The sequence below is a fragment of the Phalacrocorax carbo genome, chromosome 3, assembly GCF_963921805.1.
Source record: "Phalacrocorax carbo chromosome 3, bPhaCar2.1, whole genome shotgun sequence".
NCBI lineage: Eukaryota > Metazoa > Chordata > Aves > Suliformes > Phalacrocoracidae > Phalacrocorax > Phalacrocorax carbo.
Genome location: NC_087515.1, coordinates 17,174,443 through 17,196,813, shown reverse-complemented (window position 1 = coordinate 17,196,813; position 22,371 = coordinate 17,174,443). Strand labels below are relative to the sequence as shown.

The window sequence follows — 22,371 nt, the reverse complement described above, 5'->3', positions numbered from 1 at the left end:
AATGCATCTCATTTTCTGGTGAAATATGCTGGTGAAACATTTGCAGCTGAGCCACTCCAACGTAATATTGCATCCTGCATGAAGCTTTTAAATCCCATCCTAGTCAATATTTCCAGTAGTAAAATTCTGCATGAAGCTTACAGATGTGATGTATGTCTAGTTTCCATTTTGTTGTTCTCCATTAATTTTTTCCACTTTCTTGTTTCCTTGCTTTCTGTGTTTCACCTGGTTAGCAGCTAACTTGCTTTTTCAGTGCTTATGGATGAGTTTCATGGAAAGGATGAGTTTCGCTTAGGTCACTTGTTGAAATTTCTAATACTTAAAAATGAGTGAATGTTCATTTAATTCACTAAATGTCTCCATTCTCTCATTAGACAGCCTCTGAGTTTGTCTTGGTTTACAATATGCATTAGAGATTTGTTTTTCAAAATGCTTACTTTTTAATTACAGGCATTTGCATTTAAAGAGTGAAATCTTTGCAAAAACTCTTGTTCCACTAAAATTAGTGGATAAATTCACTTTGGGAATTCATCATGGAATATTTATCTTGTAGGTAGTAGAAGCCATGATTTGGCAACTTCAGCCTTTCTGTGGAGTGGTCTCCATGTAGGATACACATGAACTCTTTTCAGCTAACAATGTAATTGTTCACTCATCACTATTCATAGCAATATCACCTTTATGCTAGATAATATCACCTTTTTTTAGAGAAGTATCAGAAATAACCTTTTCCCTTTCAATATTAGAGTCAAATCTTATGTCTCTGGGTTTTTTTTTTTGACTATGATTCATAGTCACAGATGGAGTTTGTTGGACTGTCATAAATTAATGTCAAATTTCAGTTTATTATACTGTGCTGGTTTATAAACTGTTGTGGTTGAGAAACAGATGCATGGCCCATTCAACTATTGTCAGTAACCTATGAAAAAGGGCTGGATAGATAGCTGGCTTCAACTTGTCTAGCTAAATCTCTGTGAAAAAAAATCAGAGTCAATAGTCAACAGAAGATTTGCCTCAGGAATTACTAAGTAATTGATGAACTTACTCTTTGGCTCATGGGAGCTGAGGGAAAGAAAAAGAGAGGTACTTTGGGGTGTTTCCCTTTGACATTTATACAATCTTCAAGGCCTGCTTGGGTGCTCTAAGTCAACACCAGTGGAAAAAGCTTACATAAATGTCTTACAGATGCTTCAAAGGCTTCTACCTTCTTTATGTAAGAAACAGTAAGTACTGAGGAACCTTTCAGCTTCAGCCATTAAGCCATGTTGAATTCAGCCTTGAAAGCAAATGTTTGTGAGTAGATAGGAATGCAGGCACCTGAAATTCTAACTCATTCCAGTTTTACAGGGAAATGGACTAACTGAGAAGGGGCAATTTTCCAAACCCCAACTCCCCAGGGGAAAGTCGTATTTCTTGACTCTGTTTTGCCATTATTTGAGTTAGACAGAAATACAGTTTGTGGGTTTCCTCAGTTACTTTGGCCAGACCAAGACTCTTCCAGATCAGCTGAAGGCTTGCATAACAATTAAGTATTACAGTTCTGCCTCCACATTCAGCAAGATTCAACTTGTACACATCCAAGTAACAGTTCAGAGTTTCATATCAAGCCTAATGTCCTACAACAAATGTCACAATGCAACAAATCATCCTTCTACATTTTAAACTATTACTATTTAGGCTATTACAACGGATATTTCCTTGAACAAGCCTCAGTTCTCTCAGAGACTCTTCAGAATTTGCCATTGTACCTTGAATTGACTGACATTATTTTCACAGCAGAATATGCTTGGCATTTGAAGCCTGACATGTATGCTATTTGTCCTAAACAGTTTTACATAGTACTGAGTTAAATAAGTGTAGGAGAATAATTGTGACAGCATCTGCTGTAAAAGATCAGAAAACTGACAGGAAAAAAAGCACAAAAGGAGAAGGCATCAAGTTCTACGAGACTGTAGGGAATGTAGACAATATAAGTGAACTCGTAAGGCTCTGTAGGCAGCTGTTTTTAAGGATATACTTAGATATGACACATTTCCTAAGGAGCAAGACATACAATGAGCAGGATGCTTAATAACACTGAAGTGAGTATCGCTGCAACACCATGTTGCAAGCTGAAAAAGAAACTTCTGATCATTAAAATATTTTTCATAGCATGTGAAGATTTCATTATTTGAATATAATGAGGAAGTGGTAAGTGAATTAATTTAGAAACATACCTGGTGGGAATTTCACATTTAAAAAGAAATATTTCCATTTTTGATATAAAGTCAAGATATTTGCATACTACAAAAAGGGAGTTTCCAAAGACTGGTTCATTGATTTGTTTCCATCCTTCTCAGCCTGCCTCTTGCTTGCTATTTGCATATCTTCATGTGGCTAGCTTTGGCTTGTATTGGTATTTGAGCAGTAACTGAATATCATCTGAAAGTCTGCACTCACATAAGGAATATCTGTAGAAGAACAGAATAATTTAGTTCTGTCACACTCTTATATTTCTGTTGAAGAGATTTCATAGTGGCGGGGATGTGCAATTTCACACAGCACAAAGTGATTTGTTAGCAATATGCAAATTACAGGCTGAAATTTGAAAATTTCTGGTGAACAATCCTGTACTTTCAAACATTTGCTTTTTTTCTTTTACTTTTATATAGCTGTATGTTATAACATTGCAAGTAATGTAGCATATTAAAATTAATATAGAGTAATATGAATATTTAGAGAATCCAATTGTTAGAATTGAAATAATGTAATTTTTAAAACTTAGAAAGTAAAATAAAAGTTTTATCTGTCTAGTAAACCTATTTGTTGCATGGTTTCTTTCAGAAAAGGTTTCTTTTAGACCAGACAATCTTTTCTGATGGAAAATTGTTTCCAACTAGTTCTACTTAGAAATCAAAAAGTAATCCTGGGTAATTTTGTATTTTATTGTGAACAACTAGTTTAACTAGCTGTTCTGTAGAATAATTCTGTATCATTATGCTTGCATTGACAGGTTTACCGAAGCTAAAAGCCTTGGAGCAAAATTAAATGAAGTGAGAAATAGAATAAGTGAGTACATCTTACCCTCATTTTACCTTTTAGCTGGTGAAATCACAGCATTCAAAGGATATAGGAAGTGACTCTAGTTTCTGAAAGAAAAGTCAATGCATTACTAAGGTTTCCAGTGAGGTAAATTGTTAGCTGATGATAGCAGTAATAATTCTGTGTATGAGTTTTGATAATTTCAAATACCATCATTTGAAAAACAGCTCCCTTCTTTACTTGGCAGGATGTCTGAAATTTCTCGGAAGGAAAAGTTAAGATATTAACACTGGATTTTCTAGATTTTATTTTGTGGTAAAAGGATCCAAAAACATAATTTCAAATTGTCATATCTATGGATTGAGGATTGTATTTATCTATAAATTGATACAGCTTCTGATAAAAGGAGATTTCACTGTTGAACTACCCTCTGCATTTTTCTTGCACAGATTAATTAGAGCAGTTCTGAGGAGTGCCTCAGACTGGTAAGGGTTTTTGTCATTTTTTCGCTTTAGGGCCCCAACAGCATATGCTTGTCTTCCAGTTTCAGATTGTTCAAAGACAAAAATCACTTACAGATACATTCAACCCCAAGCTAGGACTTATCTGATCCTCCTAGCAGCCTTTGATATGTCCTGGTTGATCTCTGAGTCCTGTTGATTCCAAGCCTGTAACTTCTTTCCTAAAAATTGGTTACCCAGGCTCTCTGTCAGATGTAAAACACAGTTTTGTCCTCTATCCCTGAAGTAATTGGAGATCAGGTCCATGTCCTCCTGTACGCACACATTCAGGTGAACCAAGTCTCTTCAAGCATCCAGATTACAGGCTGTAAGGGACTAGATTTAAAAGTAATCTGTCACCCAGGTCCAGTGGCACAGACCTTGCTCTCAGTTTCTCTCTCCTTCCTCTTTGGGTGGCACCAGCAAAGACATGGACAATGAAGTCATTATCATCACTTTTTGTCTTCTAACAGCAGTTGATTTCTGGGAAAGGACAAAAATCTCATGGCAGTTCTGACAAGTCCTCTGTACTTTCACTATAGCTATTCTGTGGTCATGAATGGTAGCTACTCCCAGATTCCCCTCCCAATCACCTTCAGGTACACCACAAGTCCCTCAGAGATATTATAGAGTATCTTTAAAGTTATGCCAGCTATGAGGAAAGCCTCAGCCATGTTGGCACTGTGTTTTCAAACCACAGCAAAGGATGCTTGGAAGGGATCCAGAACCAGAGACATAAGGTGCTGAGCCCTGCTCCAGCAGTGTTCTGAACACTGGCTTATTTCTGTAAGACATGACAGCTGAATCAACCTGCCCTCCCCCAGTAGGCTCATTTGCCTCCTTCAGACTGGCCAGAACATAAACTTCAGTACAGAACTTGTGCATGGATATCCACAGATTGGCCTATGCAAGTAGGATTTCAATATTCACCTTGCAACTATGGGTATCTCCAGTGTCCATATGAGCTCATTTAAATCCTGCCAAGTAGGCTTTTTCCCCTAGTACACTTAGAAAAGTGAGTTCAGCCTACTGTGGAAGACAATGCATGTTATTCTTCAAGTAACAGGAAGCATCTCCAAGGTGAATAATGCCTGCAGCTTTCAGGCAGCAGTGTGCACAGGGGTGAACATGAGCCATCACATCAGGATACAACCTCTTGTTCTCTGCTGCCATCTTGAAGTCCACATTGTCCTCATTTACTCCTGCCTCCTAGATTTACCCATCTGCAACAAGCCCAAGAGATTTCTTGGCCTAAATCAGGTAAAGCCAAAGTCAGCACTGAGTGTCAAACTTCTTTCTCTTGCTGAAGTTGAAATCCATTTTGGAGCAGGCGTAGCGAACACCAGCAACAAGCAGCCACACACAAGCACATCTTTCTCAGTGCCTGGGGCTGCAGGCTGTGGTGCTTGAAGTCAAGAGCCTAGCAGCCACCTTACATACACCTTATATCTGTTGCAAATGTCTTAGGGGAAGAACAAATGTTTGGAGGGTGTGGAAGACCGTACAACAAATAGTGGGACACATGTCAGTCCTTGAAGGTACCACTTGTAGTGTCATGCTGGGACAAGATTTGTAAGTCTCTTGAGATTTGCAGGAGTCTACTGTGGCAGCTTTCAGAAATAATGTAACAAAGCAATGTAGGTGTAGCCTCTCAAGACTCTGTTTCCATGGATCCCAGCAAAAGCTAAAATACATCTTCGGTTTGGGCTGAGTCACTATGGGTTTTTCCCCAGTAAGTTACGCAAAACTCCTGATAGCTATAGTGCAGTAGGGTATGGATTTTGCTGCAATTAAAAGCTTCTGTTTTAAAATTTGTTTTTTATTAAGTTCTTCAGTGTTAGAAGTAAAACAATGAAGCATATTTGGGGAACATGAATGATACAAAAATCTGAGTGCATATTCATATGTATATGTAACCTAAAAAATCAAACTGATCCATTGAACAAAACAAGCAGCTGTATAACAGATCACTAATATTGCGCTGAACTTGATGATGCTTATAGCCTTCTATAGGAAGTTGTAATAACTTGTAGCCCACATGAATACTGAAAAGCTTCTTTAAGAAACAGACTAGAAATGTCTCCATAGTTCTAAGAAAAATTGCACAAAATTACCCATTATGATCTTGTTTTGGTATATAAAATGGAGTTACAAGTGAAGTGCTTTCTAATTGAAAATTAATTTCATTACTCTCCATTTTTTTTATTTTGGTAGTAAAATGGAAAAATAGTCTTTTCATTAAGTTCATACTGTAATCCTACTGTATAAGCAAGAGATTCCATCCACATTGTATCCTCTTATAGCTACTCATATGCTGGTCTATGCAGAGTATGCAGATATACACTACTTTGTGTATGATTTTTAAGCACTGCTGTCTGAGGCTTGAGAGTGATCATATGGTCAGTCCTTTCTTCAGTTCTTTCTGTGTAACTTCATGCAGCATGTGAAAATGAGCACTCTGGTTAATATAAATACTATATTTTGTTCATCTGTCCTTTTCTCCTATCTAGCCTTTTTTGATTGTAGCTGTCAATAAATCTACCTATTAGCACCTCTCTAACAATTATTAAATGTGTGCATCCAGTATGACACTTTCTGGCTTCTTCAGCTTAGCCAATGCAATTACACTAGTTATGTAGTTTAGCAGCCTGAAACAATTTTTCAGTTAAGTCTGTCTCATCATAGCATACATACTCAGAAGACCATTAAAGATGCTAAGTAAGATTACCAACCTGCCAAATTTTTACTGAAAATGTGGTAGGAGAAATAAGAGTCATCTGTGGCCTGCAACCAGATCTTTAATTTACTTTTATTGTTGTTTCAGTTTCTTTAAGCATTCCTGGCTGCCTTGTTGTGCACAATCAAGAACAGATCCCATCAATATCAGTTTCTGTTATTTCTAAGCTACACTTAATAGTATAAAACTATGCACCACAGAGGCCATAGAGCCCATTTCATGCAGTCTGATTATATTTTGAGATAGTGACAGCAGTTGTCTGTAACTTTTATTTCACAAATATGCTTTCATTCTGACTTTGGAAATATTAGTGTTTTGCACTAAAAAAGTACACAGAAGTACACTCCAACCACTTCTCAATTACACTAGCATTTCAAAAGCATCAGGAAGTTAGGGCTGGAAAAAAGAAATTTGCAGTAAGGTTTTCATGGTAGGCTTTTGCTGGTGTTACTGCTTGCACAAAAAGATTAAGGAAAACAACGTCTAGATGTAAACTGAAGTTTAAGTATAGAGTGACTATAATATCAGAAATGAGAAATTGTGGCTAGCATGCCTCTTTGCTACTATACCACATATTCCTGGATTCTATCTCTTTTATGTTTAATAGCACAGCAGAGAATGCAGAGATTTTTAGATTACTTTTATGGAAAATAATATGTATGTATGAGATTTTTCATAATGCTTACTTTTCACAATGACCTCCGAGAAATAAGACGGTGAATTTTATTGTAGGATGAAAATTGCCTTTTTCTGATACTCAAAACAAAACAAAAAACACACAAAAAAAAAAGAAGAAAAAGAAAAAGAGGGAAGTGTTTCTAAGACAGGTCATTTTAGTGATCCTGCCTTCTGCATTATCACACAGACCTCTGCATAGGCACAAATAAAGGAGCAAAGGGCTTTGTGCAAGCATTGAGGGGCACTTCTATCTGAAAGTCCATATACTACATAAATACATTATCAAAAGGCAGAGAAACCAAGTATGGATTTTGAACATGTAGACATGTCTGGGTTGGTTTGAGTGAACAATTCAGAATTGTTTACATTTAAGTGAAGAATGTACCAAAGCAGTAGAGTTTAAAAGACAAATACCAAAACCAACATAAGTAAAACTGGAAAGAAATAATTGAGAGGTCAGGGAAATAATGAGAACTCTGTAACCAGCATAGAAGTGGAAAGTGGGCCAGCACTGCCGTACAAGTAAATTTTTGCCTTTCTAGTCCAACATAAAGAACTTTAAAAATGTGTATTTCCCTGGCTAAAAAAAAAAAAAAAAAAAAACAAAAAACAAAAAACCCAAATAAATGCTGTGCCACTGCAAGTGTTTTTGTATTGTATAATTTTCAAAGAGTTAGGGTCTCTAACAAGAACTATAGATTCTTTTGCTATTAGTGAAAAAGTCTTAGTGAAGCAAACTTTATGCTGAAGCCAAGGATTTGATTTCAGAATAGTGAAGATACAGAATTTCTTCTCACAAAAAATTGAGTAATTGTGCCTAGCACATTTTCAGTGGTCAACCTTGGCTGGCTCCAGGCACCTATCCAGCTGCTCCCTCACTCCCTTTCCTCAGCAGAACAGGTAGAAAAAATAAGAAGAAAAAGCTTGTGGGTCAGCCTAAAGATGGGGAGATCACTTACTGATTACCTTCACAGGCAAAACAGACTCAAATTGGAGAAGACTAATTTAATGTATTGCCAATTAAAATAGAGCTGGATGGTGAGAAACAATGACAAAACTTCTGAAGTCAAAACTTCTCTCCTTATGAGAGTTAGCAGGAGTTTTACTTCTAGGACACTGTTATGAGTAAGGTGGTTATACACCATTATCAAGAACATTCTGTGTGAAAGGATTCCAACAGTAAGAAGTCGTCTACATCTGAAAAAACTGCAAAGCATTAAATAACAACAAAAAGGCCCAACTGCTACTGTATTGATCACACAGCAAATTAAGGGTGGGGGAATTAAAACTGTTTTCAGTGTAAATTAAACTGATGTATTAATTCAGAATTTAGCAAGTAAAAAAGTTGCCTATATGTAAGAATGTGCTACGTGTGAACTGCATTTAAGATTAGTAAAGATTTCCTGTTCATCCCTATAAATGTCTGTCTATTTTGGGGTATTTATACCACTATTAGATTTATTTTTTTCCTAAAGGAAAAAAAGCATGCTAAATGGAATTTTGTGCCCAAAGGGAAGCAGCTGTTGTTTTTAGTCTGTCCAGAAATCAGCTTATGACTGAAGCTGGGAGAGGAAGGGCAAACTCATGTGGGAGTAATAACTGTGCGAGGAAACAGGCACTCTTGGAATGGAAAAGGGTAGGTGGGTGGATTGTGTGCACACGATGCTGATGATGCATCTATACCCACAGGAATGCTGAGATGTTGCACTGCTCTGCCTCACTTCAAGCTTTGATTTTAGTGCACAAGATCATAGGATACCAAAGCCAATTATAATCTGTAGTGAGGGCGTGTCCTAGTATTGCAAAGCAAGATTTTTGAAGAGTGTCCATTTAATTTGCTTGCAAATTATTCAAATAATTGACCTTATGTATCACAGTTAATGGGGTGCTACACTGAATCGATGAGGACTGGAGGAGGGCGAGGACAAGGCATAGCAGTGCTCAAGAATAATATTGATTCTGATTCACTGCCTTGTACCTCGCACTGTTATTTCTGTGAATGCAGTTAGATGTAAAACCTAATCAGAACGTAAATAATGTAAAACCTGAATTTATAATCACCTAGAGTACAAGACTCTATGTACACACACACAAAAAATTATTTTGTTATGGTCACTCTACCTCCCCATGGAGGTAAGCCAAGTAGACCTACTTTTAAGCTGCAAAGTAGAAATATTCTGTGCAAGGTTTTTCTTTATACCTGCACAACTTTATGAAGGGAACTGATAGCAACCTTTTTGCATAGTTAAGAAATGAAATAAGATGAAGTGAAGGCAGAGGTCGTCTGAGAGCGCTCTGTTGGCTGTGTTGTATATCCACATTGTTTTAGCTTCACATGAAGGCAATAAATTTGTTTGAGAAAGCAGAATCAGTTAGTTAAGAACTAGAATTCCAAGGATGAAATTAGGAGTGTTATGCATATTTTAGGTCGTGATTATATGGACTGAAAGATTTGAGGGAATTCATGCATAAACATGACTTTAAACTTTTGCTGAAGAAGTATATGTACTAAGGAAGGATAGAACTTTTTTCTGTTGAAGAAAAATTCCATGATTTACATGGAACCTAAATTAAATTACAATGCTGTGATGATTTGCTATTTGAAAGGAAAATTCATCAAAATCAGTGTGCTGCTTTCTTAACACTCAGTACTATTGGTAGTGTTATCTATTGATTTTAGATTAATATAAATGTTCTGAGTCAGAGACATCAGCTTACTGGACTGTTTCAGCCATGAATGAAATGAGGCTATAATAAGGGAGAAATTACTGTGCTTTGAAATGCATTCCATTCTTCACTGTAATATTCTGAGATACTTATTCTTTTATGGAAATAAACATTGGGACTCATAGCTGCTGATTAGTATAATTCACTGTTCTAGTTTAATTCCAGAAAGTATCAAGTACTTACACAGACTTATATCTGATATATGTGCTCAGTGAATTTTACTGGAAATGACTAGTAGAGAATAAGAATGGCAAGACTGGGCTTAAAAAGGGATTGAGAAACTCCAAGAAGAAAGGTTACATTCCACAGGCAAATCTGGTTCAAATGAGATGCAAACAATTTATAAATAAATGAATTCAGTATGCAGATTTAATGAACAGATAGCTCAATAATATCATTCTACAGCATTTCATTCTTCAGGTGGTTTAGTATGAATTGCTGTTCTCAGCAGAGACCTTCAAAGTCCATAGAACTTGAAATCTTGAAGTCCTCGCTCAAGAAAAATTCTAGCCGAGGTCAGTTTGAGTTCTGTTTGTGTAAGAATTGAAAAGAAAATTCTGAAAAGATTTCCACATTTGGCTTTATTGTTTTAGTTGATAAAGGGCAACAAGCATTAGATATAGTAGTAGTTGTTTTAAGCAGACAAATAATATCACTTATACTGTGAAATATTTGCAATATAGTCCACCTCTGAGGTCTGCAAAGCTGCCTCCTTGAACTGCATTCACAGTTTCGCCAAATTTTGTACCACTGAGGCTGCTCAGCCGCCTTCTCACGTTGAGAGCAATCTGTGCTGCACTTAGCCAGTCACTTTAGGACTGTCCTCTATTTAAAAGGTGGTTACCTTTAAATGCTTTCTCATTCTTCAGAATGAAGACTTTCACCCTATGGAAGTGTTGTATACTGCCCTTAAACATTACACTGAGTTCTATGTCACAAGGGACATAACTTGCAAGAATGGCAAGAGAATTTTCTGATTGTTACTTGTCTTGTTCTTTGATCAGAGTCTGTTTTTGATATGGAAGGCTCCATGAGAACCAAGCACTAACATATCCATCAGTGCTTGACATTGAAAAACGAAGGGTCCCAGATTTCCTTCACAGACAGAAATCTGAGCGGTGCGGTGAATCTAACATGCTCAGGATATGCTCAGTAAGTGCACCTGGGCACTCGTGCAGCACATGCTGTGCAAGCCATCCTGCAGCACATTTTGTAGGTGTCAAACGTACTGTGTGTGCCCAGATGACTTTTACGAAGCCTGCTCAGTGTCACTCTGCATGCATTCTGCATGTACAAAGGTTTACGAGTCCTGGATTTCTGGCTGCCTGGCAACTGCTACCCCAGCTGAACTGCTCAGAACCTGACAAATTCCAGACGAACAGCCAAATCAGCAATCTAGAACAAGCTGAAACAGTAGTTTACCATGAGAAGTAGGAGGTTTGGCAAATACATATCAGTGTAGACTGGAAGCTCTCTGAAAAAAAGATTGCCTGCCTGCTGCTTCACCACTTCTGTTCCAGCACTGAGATATATATAAAAATAAACCCTCAATACACTTAATCTCAACTGATTTCTTCTCTCCTGAGAAGCTGCCTGCATACTGCAGATGTCCTCTGCCACTTAAACAGAGTCAATCTTGGTCTCAGAACACAACAGTTGTGTCAGAAAAGGAACACAAGTAGTATTTCCAGCATATTTAATCTCGGGTGTGTAACTATGCTGTTTACTCCTAAGGGATGTCACTTATGACTAACATAACAAAGCACATTAGCTCTGCAAAACCTGAAGCCATCTGTGAGAAAAACACAAAGGAAAACAGGCCATGGGGACAAACAGTCCCCTCAATGTAATTTCCCAGCTGGGATGTTATTCAATGTGGCCCGGTGCCTAGAAGCCCCAGTCTGTTTCTGATCTCCAGGTCAGTTTCAAAGCATTTTGTAATAAGCAAGGCATGTTTATGCATCCACCAAAAATAGCAGTAGCTGTTAAAGCTGAAGCCATTCAGCATGGGTGACACAGTCTTCAGATTCTTTCTCCTTAATTTCTTGGCCCATTTGTTTTGCAACCTAATGCTGAAAAAACATATTCCTATGCGTGTTTGTTTTGGATAAATATCTAATCATCGTGCCATTATGACTGCAGTTTTGGAATCTATTTTTTAAATGTTACATTTTGATTTTTGGAAGCATGGAATTGAAAACACAGATAAACAGCTGAGTTTCTGCAGATTTTATTTTCTTAACCACCTTGTCACCATCTGCAGTTTATTCTGTGTTAGAAACATGATCTACTTTGCTTTGCAGGATGCTACACCTTATTTATGTTTGGTTACAACTCCTTCCATTTTAACTTATTTCCTTCTTTCCATTATTAAATATAACTTACTTTCACCCTGATTCTTTTAAGGTTCTTTTTCTACCAATGCCCAGCTCACTTCAGGCTGATTTCTATGGCTCAGTTTAGCCAGGGATCTGTAGAGCACAGTATAAAAATGCTGATCTCTCACAGCATCTTTCATAAGATCTCTCTCAAGGTGCTGTAATGCCCAATAGATGTCATACATTTCACACAGGCCTGGCAGATAGCTACAAAATGGTAACTGGTTGCTACCATCTTGGGGCAGGCTCAGCACTGTGATGAAAGTTTCCACAACCTATTTTCTTGTTCTAGGAGCAGCCAGTTGACTCATAATATAAAGCAGAGAGTGACAGGGATATATTTTTCTTTCTTGCTAGCAGTTCAGTGAAAGTTTCATGTTAAGGAATTTTTTGTTTCTTCTCAGTGTTCATAGTGAATCAGAGTAATCAATTAACTGCCTTATTTGTAATCAACAAATCGTATTTTTGATTTACATGAGAATTTTCGCTTAGAACCTTAGAAGTCACTGCAATGTGAGCAGGGCTCACATTGTGTTGGAGCAGCGCTGTTTCATTTGCTTAGTGTAATTCTTAACGCTCTGTGGTTAAGCATGAATAATAAAGTAATACTTTTAGCTGAATGGGAGTCCCCAGAAAACTGGGGCAAGATGTGCAAAAAAGGAGAAAAAACAGACAAGAACATAAACTTTATTATAATAGCCTGTAAAGCATTACTGTGCCTTTCTGAAATCAGGAGAGAAAATCCATCTTTGCTATACTTACTGTGGGCAATGTAAACATTATAGTTCTAGCTCTTGTCTTGTTTCAGAGGTACGCTAGACTGATGGCAGCTGTAACAGAGCTGTCTGTTCTGCTGCTGCTCCAGCGCAGGTTCATGTTTGGGCATTTGTCAGAGAAGACAGAAGGGAAGATGACATTCCTCTGTCTCTGTCAGTCCTTAGTGCAGGATTTGTCTTTCCTGCTCTGTTAGAGCTGAGACTGACAAGAGAACCAGGGAGCCCTAGCAGCTTTCTGGCAGCCTTTCTCCTTTTTCTGCTCCTCCCTGTAAGAGGATACCATCTTCGGTAATATAAAATTGTCTTTGCAGCAGCACTCAGGGAACTTATTTTGGAAGGTACATGTCTTTTGGCTTCATGGGCCAATGCATATGTTTATGCCAATGCTAAATATTGCCCATTGTTTCAGAGTAGCTTACATATGTTTGGTTTTACTTTCAAACAATAGGCAATGCCCCTGGGTGACAGTGCATAGGCTGAATGGGTCCTTAGAATGAGAAAACACGATTTTTCAAATGACTTATTCAGAAAATACCAAACTGAGTGAATTCATTTGAACAGCTCTATTATGCTCCCCTGATGTGTTATTCTTTAAACAGAGGAACCTTATTAGTGTAACATTCACTCTGGGCCTAAGATGTTAATGTTTTCTTTGGATCTGTGTTGGAATCTACATATGTAGGAAACATTTTCATTTTCTAATTATTACAAATGATGTTCTGTTCTTTAGAAAGAGAAGTATTTTCAGGGGAAAAAGTTATGCTCAGGAAGAAATGAAGTAAACACTTTTTACTTAAGGTTTTCACTGGAATAACTAAAAGCAAATGGATCAAGCTCATTGGATTTAATCAAGCTATGAACTGCCATAACTATGAACTTGGAAGTACCTCCCAGTAACAGATTTTCTGCTTGTAGGCTGTCTACAGACTGAAAACAGGTAGTCATTGCTGGATTGCTACACTGCATTTTGCTGTTTTATTAGGCTAATGCTCTTAAGTTAGTATATTAAATATGCTCTTTTAAAGAAAAGATGCTAGATGATAGTTAATGCTATATTATAGTGGGTTTTTTTAATTCTACAGTCTTTTGTACAAAAAGTTATCTTTGATCATGTCTGTCTTTAGTCCTGGATAGCCTGGGATTTTGAGTGAAGAATGAAACCTTCAGACTCCAGAGAAGCAGGCTTTAGCATATTCAGAGTAGTGCTGTCAAAGAATGATACCCCTTCGCAAGCACAGAAACAGAAAATTGTTTTTCATAGGAATTGTGGTTCATTTACACATCTGGACAGCATTCAAGCAGACTTGCATTACAGGCATACATACATACGTGTACTAAAATACAGTAGCTGTTCTTTTCTAATCAAACTGGTTCCTAAATCATGTAGAACTAGTGATGTCACCACAGCTGGCTGTGAATGTTGCAGAAGGAGTGCAATCAACAGAGAATAGCTGTATTATGAAGACGTTCTCGTACACTTTAGTTAAGGCTGAGGGAAGGTGTCTGTTCAGAGCTGATGACATCATTATGCCAGTTATATAGAATCAGGATACGTTTTAAATTGCTGAGCAATTCAAGAAGCAGACTTAGGCTTATCACAGCAGTAAATATATACTGTGTCTTTACAGGAAGCTATTTCAGATTTTACTGGGTTGCTAATATGTGTCTAACACTCAAAAAGCCATTTCTCAAAGTCTTGGTATATATAAGTAAATGAGCATTAAAAGGATGCCATTCTCACTCTGACCTTGTTTCCATCACCCTCAAACCTTGACATGCCCTCAAAACATGGTAGTATATCTAAGCAGCTCCAGCAGCATAATTTTTTTATTTATTGATTTGATTTTTAATTTTGTGTCATATCTGTTAGGTTCCTAACATCATCTAAGTATGTCTCATCTGACCAGAAGTCACAGAGCAATATGAGCCCAATTCCAGGGCAATTTCTTGGGTAAGATGGCAAAATTTTAAAAGATTGTGAAACTGAAGTATATAGTGAAGCCTGGAACTCTATACTTAATTTTTTGTTGGGCAGCCCTGACCAGAAAAAATATCACAAAATGAAACTAGACATTGAATTGTTGCATAGAAATTACAAAGCCATGAAGGCAGTATTATAACAGAAAATAACTGTGTCCATCTTATACTTGGATATGTTCACACTCTGTTCAAAATACTAACTGAGACCAACGTACTATTACCAGAAAACTTTCTGGAGGTAAAATTCTTTGGTTTTGACTTTGTCTATTTTTGCTTTAACACCCTTTGTTTATTTTTTAAGCTTCTTAAATTTGGACATTAAAAAACAAAGAGAGGAGCTGTATACAAAGCTATTCCTCTGACTTTATTTTCCTTTTTCCTTATTCTTTCTCTTCACATTAATTTCTCAGAAATAATCAAGAGATAAGCTGCATTTAGTCATATGAGCATCCAGAGTACTAAATTCACAAATTATGATTCCTTATCCATATGGCATTTCTTTTCAGCCATGCTTTTTGGCCCAGCCCCATATTTAATTCATGAACAAATAGATTTGATAAACAACAGAGCAGCAGTTTCCAGATGTGCATCATTTCTGTCTCCTTTCCAGCATATGAAAAGAAGATAGATACACATAATATTTGTTAACTTTGGACAACACATAAAATAACACTCTGGCATCTAGGGTACCATTTAAATTAAATTTAGGCACCTACATTCAGGAGAGGTATCTAGGGGGAAACAAAAAACAACCAACTATTCACTTTAATTCCTGAAATACAAAAAACTGCCTTTGCTAGTGCATACAGAAGCACTACTTTATTGACTGAGCTGCCTATCTCCTACCCACTGAGAATCCAGAAATGATGTGTCCTTCTGCTGAAGTCTTTTGGAGTGTGCTTGCTGCTAAACATCCATGCTTGGATGAAACTGCCTGGGTTGCATTGGGTTCAACTTAAGAAAACCCAGCTGGGTAGTGACAGCCAACCTTGGGTCAATAGAATAAAAGTCTGAGCATTTGTTTCTAGATTCAGAAAGCATCCAGGTTCTGAGTTCTAGTTTCAAGATGTTGAACTGCAGTCTAGAGCACTTAGGGCTTTCTGTTGGTTATCCTAGATATTCTAGTATTCTGTATGTGGGCAGTTAGGAATTTATGTGCACTAGCCACTTCCCATACTCTGCTTTCCATGGAAAGGGGTCACCTTTGGGTGAATGGGAGCTGTGGTACATGCTACCATTTTCCTCATTTAGAAGAATGGGAACAACTCAACTATTAAGGCCTATGCGGCCATTGACGGTCTGTACTTAGAGGAAAAGAAAGGTCCAGAATGCTGTCTTCAGAAAAATAAATTCCATTTCTGTACAGTTTTGCTGTATAGCTCTATCAAAGCATATTTTTCTGAACCAGCCAGAAGGTATGAAAGGCTATTAGAAAAAAAATGTGGGATAAAGGGTGCTGTGGAAATGCAGGCCAAACAATGAACAATTACAGGAATGTCCATCAATCAGACAATTTTTCTCACCTTGTGAGAAAAAAAAAAGTATGATGTAATCTGGCCAGAACTAACAAGAACATGTAAGAAATGGGGAGGAGACTTAATATGGAGGTTAGAAATAAATGCATAGCTGGGGACAGGGTTTGGAAGACTATAGAGTAACTCAAGGAATAATCAGTGAAGTCAAATACAGCGTCATCCTATAGCAATGAGTGGCAGAGAGTGCTGTCTCATAAGCTTTCTGTCTGTAAGTTTGATCATGCCTGAAGATATTAAATGTGTCAATAAAAACTGTGATTGTCTCAGCTGAGTACACCAAGGAAGGGAACATGTCCCAGTCAGCTATTTTAAATAGTAATCTCAAAATGTGCAGTATCCTACATCATAGTAAAGTGTATGCATTTGAATCTGTGATATTTAAACTTCAAAGAATGAGATTATGTTGGGAAAAATGTGTATTTCCAACTGTGTTTGTTCATGTGCTGAGTTTAGGCTTCGGTTTGCAGCTATGGATTTGGTGTGGAAGTCAGGATTGTGCTTCCGATTCTGAACCTGTCATTTGTCCTGGGGTCTCTGACTGATGAGTTCTACTAAATACTATCAGCTACCTTGCTCCCAATTGTTTGACCCATCTCTTTGCTGGCAGTTACTGTTTCCAGTCCTTTCTTCCCAGCACAGCTGGCAAAAAATGTTTACTTGTATTTCAGAAATTCCAGTTGACTTGATGATAGTGTCACAGATTAAATTGCCAGTATGCTTGTGCTGAGAGGCCACACTGTGCTGGAGTAGCCAGAATGCTGGCAGACATTTGCTTCTGCCTGCTCTGCTGTGGGGGCAGTAACCTCTGACAGCAAACCTTGGGAAGGAGGGAAGGGAGAAGGAAAAGGAGAAAGGAGACCCTGTAAAATCTTAAACTGCTGCAGATGTTTCTTCAGTGAACAAAAGGCAGAAATCTGCTGCAGCAGGTTGTACTTCACAGTATGTTGCCTCACATATTGTCATTAATATATTTTTAATGCTGATGAGGTCTGTATCTCATACCTTGAAGAATGTGTATGCTGTAGTCAGGAGGCTCTGAGTGCTGCAATAGTAGTTTCTCTTTCCTTATGCCTCTGAGGGCTTTCTGAAAGCTAGGACTTGTCAGATTACATGGGGATTTGGCCAACCATGTATCCCAAAATAGCGTATTTGCATCAGAAGTAGTGTTGAGCCAGGTTACTAGCGCAGACTGCTTTGCCCCTACATATTGTCCTAATGCAGCCAATTGACAAGTTTTTGCCATCCAAGAGGGACAAAGGTTGCAAAGAGTCAGAATTTGCCCCCAATATTTTTCTGGGTCAGAGAAAGGCTGAACAGTTTGTTTGCTCTTAGTGCTGTAAGGTTTTGAGTTAGAACAGAATCTTTTTTTTCACTACATGACTTTTCTTTTGAGATACTTTTTATCATATGTTGTGTTCTCATACAATTTCAATTTCAGTACCAGATTTTCAAAAGTATCTAACACATCTGGTAAGATTTCCAGTGACTATATTCTCCATTTGAGAAATTACTCCATTCAAATATCTCCATTTGGGTTCAATGTCTCCTAGTTTCAGAAATCCTTTGTAAACCATTGGAACTCTGACCTCAAGCTCAGTTGAAAATATATCTCTACAAGGCTCATGGAAGTTATGTGATTACCCTCCTCTCTGTCTCTAAAAGCCTACCTCAGTGTTTAATGGCTGAGTATACAGCTTTAATTTGTGCTTATTCAGCAGGACTCCTTATCTGACTCAAGTGGATACATGCAACTTTATGAATCAAATTTAATAGATCCAGGGTCTTGAGTAGGTCTTCATGGTTGGATGATAGCTGGGTCCAACAGCATATGTAGGGGCACTGCATTACAGACAACAACCCTGCATATTTCCTGTTGTGGTTTAACCCTGGCTGGCAACTAAGCACCACCCAGCTGCTCACTCACTCCCGCAGTGGGATGGGGGAGAGAATCGGAAGGGTAATAGTGAGAAAACTCGTGGGTTGGGATAAAGACAGTTTAATAGGGAAAGCAAAAGCCACACAGAAGCAAAGCAAAACAAGGCATTCATTCACTCCTTCCCCTCAGTAGGCAGGTGTTCAGCCATCCCCAGGAAAGCAGGGCTCTATCACACATAATGGATACTTGGCAAGACAAACACCATCACTTTGGATGTCCCCCCCTTCTTTCTTCTTCCCCCAGCTTTATATGCTGTGCATGATGTCATATGGTGTGGAATATCCCGTTGGTCAGTCAGGGTCAGGTGTCCCAGATGTGCCCCCTCCCAACTTCTTGTGCACCCCCAGCCTGCTCACTGGTGAGGCGGTGAGAGAAGCCCCCAAAAAAAGAAAAAATAAGATCTAACACTTAGACTGTACAGCATTATTAGGGACCCAAAATGCCCTGGAGGCTGAGTTCCAGGAATTGGAGGTTCCCTGAATGTATAAGAGGATGTTCTGCTAGATATTTTATGTAACACCTAAAATTATTTAAAGATGGAGAAAGAAAGAGATACAGCATCCTAGTTGAGGTGTGAAGGTTTCATGATCTCCTGGATGGAATGCATTCTTAAGCTAAACACAGGCTTGGAAAATGTAAAATAATAGCAAAGTATTAAAAAATAACAAGAGACGAGAGGTTATTGATTAAGGCTCCAGCCTGTCAAATATTAAGTCAGAAGAGACCCTGCATCAAGTTAAAGGTCTATCCACACCGGTAAGAAACAAATATTCTCAGAGGGAGGGCATTAAGGTTGTATATGTACTCTTAGCTTGTCCAGTACTTTTATCTTTTAAGTTAACAGTCATTGAAACCTTATAGTAGTATAATATGGAAGGTCTGATAAAACATAAGGGAAGCTTTAAAATCCATAATGTGTACTCAAACAAAACCAAAACACTCTACTTTCATCAATCAAATTTTTTTAATTGTAGCACACTCATTTTTGTATTGCCCTGAAGCATATACAGTATTGTCAAAGCATTCATTGTCTGTTATAAATTGGAAAAGAATTTCTGCTTCATGAAACAGTCTGGAAGAACACAAAGACAAGAAGTTAAAGGACAGCCATGTTATTCAAGTTATTAATTCTGTCCTATTTAGTCAGCATATAGGACACTGCCCTCTGCTTTACATCAGTCTTAATTAGACTTCTCCATTCCATTTTGTCTTATCCATTTCCCTCCTTGCTTTTGTCTTCTGACGAAAAGCTGAAGTTCTGTGTTACCGGTTCATCTCTGTTCCATACCTCAGGATGGTACATGTGTCCAGAAACACAGGCCAAAACCAACAGATTTATCACAGCCTTAATGACAGCTGGCTGCATGCTGAGTGAATTCTTAAATTCCCCAAAACTACTTTTTTGCCAAAACATGTGGAGTTGCAGCATTCAACATTTTATTGGGACTGTTATCTCCAAATGAAGAATGACTCCACTGGAAAAAATTATTTGGTATCTGCTGCAGACCTATTTTTAGCTTCTTGTTTGGTGAAACTTCAGAAAACATAATTAGCCATGTGTTGAAATATGTTTGCCAAGTCTTAAATTCAATTTTTGCAAACCACATTCAAGCACTACCTTGTCTACAATTTTACACTGTTGGAATCAGAAGACATGGGGTTTTTTTAATGAGAATGTGATTCTTCATATTTCTTTGAGTAAATATTTGTGTTTACGAAGACTGTAGAACTGGCAGTACTAAAGACTAAAATCTTCCATTTGTTTATATGGGAAGGTCTGTGCAGGCAACAGCACTGGAATCATCCCCTACTTCTGTCATTTATGAACTTCAAGCCTTGCATTGGGATGATGCTGTTCTCAGAGGCAGAAAAGTAAAGCAGGTCAGAAACATTCATTTTCCCCCACAAGTATTTGTAGTGAAAACAGAAGATTACTTTAATCAAAAACATGTACAGAAAATGTTAAGGCTTTGTCAAAAATAAGAGTTTCTACATGAAAACCAGTTTTCTTCCAAAGGAAATCTAAATAAACTGTCAAATTTCAAATTGGATTAAAACAAATTGAAAGATTAAATCATATCTGGCTAAGTCCTGGTATGGAATTATAGTCAGGTGCCTCAAGATACCGTCATGTCCTCTGAACAAAAATTCCTGTTTGGGCTACTTTTCCTGTAATACAATTACAATTTCTCCTCAGGAAGTTTTCTGCGAAATGAAGTTCAGTTTTTGCTGCCCTAGAAGGGAAGTTTGGACTATGTGAATTGGATAAATGTCACCTTTCTATTTCTAATCATAGAAGAAAAAGAAAAGTCTTTTGCTAGAAGAATGGTAAGACAGGATTTTTATTCTTCTAGCAGAAGGAGAAGTTTCCTTTGGTTCCCCTCTGATTACAGGTGGTCTGGTTCCAACTTCTCATTCTTTCATGAAGCTGCCAAATAGAAGAAGGACAAGATTTCTTGCAACATCATGGTCCATGTCATGGATGGAGCAGAAGTGTACGAAGGCTAGAATGAAGGGAGGGAGGAGCATTTGGGACAGTTCCACGCTGACGGCTGGCCTAACAAAGTTTGCAATAAAAGTAGGGTTTCTGCAGCCTCTATGCTCTCTGTCCCAGCTGTATTCAGAGTAAATTCTAGGTAACTGGAAGTCAAGCCTCTTGGCTATAATAATTTAAAACCAGTCCCCATATTCTTCCATTTCCACATATTTGTATTGACTGCAAGCTGTTATCTATCTGTTCGATCTTACTTTCATTGACTTGTTTGGCTTGCTGTTTTTCTGTTGACCTCATTGCCACTTGATAGAAATTTATGCAAAACATTTTTGATTGCTGCTGACCTGTTTCTAGCAAGGTTAAAGAAAGCTAAATAATACTACGAAGACCAGGTATTGACAGGGTAGAGAACTCATATGTCACCTTTATCTTCAGTTGATTCTTGATGAACAGCATATTCTCATTACTAGAACCATTTTTTCAAAATACAGTGGCATTGCCTTTTGCAGTTCACAGTGCTAAAGAAAGGGTGTTTCTGAGCCCTTGTGTGAAGCTACCTGTATTGATGGCTTTCTGAGACACCAAAGTTAATGGTAATCCATTGAGATGAATCTCAAGATTACTACAGATTGTTTCATAACAGTCTCATGACTCAATATTGAGTGAATAACATCACCCTGTGCGATACAGTGCAATAGAACACAAGGATATAAATATCCAGAATAGCAAAAAGCAATCTGTGGATAGAATTAGTACTGTTAATCACATTTTACTGAGTATTGACATCAACTGAGTTGCTGTATAATGCTTTTAAAGCACAAATAGCATGAGTGTTGATCATTTAACTGGACTTTTATTGGGAAAAATTATTAATGAATGGGGTTTTGTCTATAGTTACAGAAATCAGGAGCTTGCTTAACTGAATGCGTTTTTGGTTGAGTGTTAGTACAGCTGAGATGGAGGGTTTATTTGGTATAGCTGGGGTAGGTGAGATTAGTTCTTTCAGTTAAGCTGTTTCTCAGTAGCTGAAGGCTTTACTTAATTTTACAGATAACTTTAAGTACAGAAGAATTCATTGTTTTGTATAGAAATAATTGAAAAGAATAAAACTTCCTGTGCAGAAAAAAAGGAATCTGCAATATCTGTTTTATGGACAAGGAGTAGGTAGGGGTTTGTTTTGTTTTGTTTTGTTTTCTAAAAACATTCAGAACAATGTAATTTGGCTGTTATACTACAATGTATTGCATATAATACCTATTCTACAATGTTACTAAATACCTAAGAATTATTCTTCTAATTCTGAAAGAAGTTTACTTTTTCATAATTCTTTGGTGCTCATAGAACAGTCTAATTCTTACGACCTGTGAATTTAAATGGTTTTTCACATTCTTAGTGTGACTTAATTTGCTCTGATTAGCTTACTCTGTAAGTCTTCACTTGTAAGCAAAAGGATATTTTTAATTCAGAATGCATGCTAATATATATAATCACAGGTCTGGGGGGGAAAAGTGAATCCAGCACGGAATTTGTTTTCTTTCCCTGGTATCCAGATGTATATCTTAATAAAGATTATGAGCAGGACTCTGCTTAGAAATTGTTTTAATTTGAA

At 37.5% G+C, this 22,371-nt stretch overlaps 1 protein-coding gene and 1 pseudogene across 1 annotated transcript in view; one reads left to right on the top strand and one right to left on the bottom strand.

Annotated features, from left to right (window-relative positions):
- The window catches only part of KIF6 (kinesin family member 6), a 177,071-nt gene that overhangs the window by 118,635 nt on the left and 36,065 nt on the right, over positions 1 to 22,371 (top strand). Inside the window, exon 14 of the mRNA XM_064445467.1 lies at positions 2,993 to 3,048. Within this exon, the coding sequence (XP_064301537.1) occupies positions 2,993 to 3,048 (56 nt within the window). The remainder of the gene's footprint in view (positions 1 to 2,992; positions 3,049 to 22,371) is intronic.
- LOC135312801 (adenylosuccinate lyase-like) lies at positions 3,841 to 20,400 on the bottom strand (annotated as a pseudogene).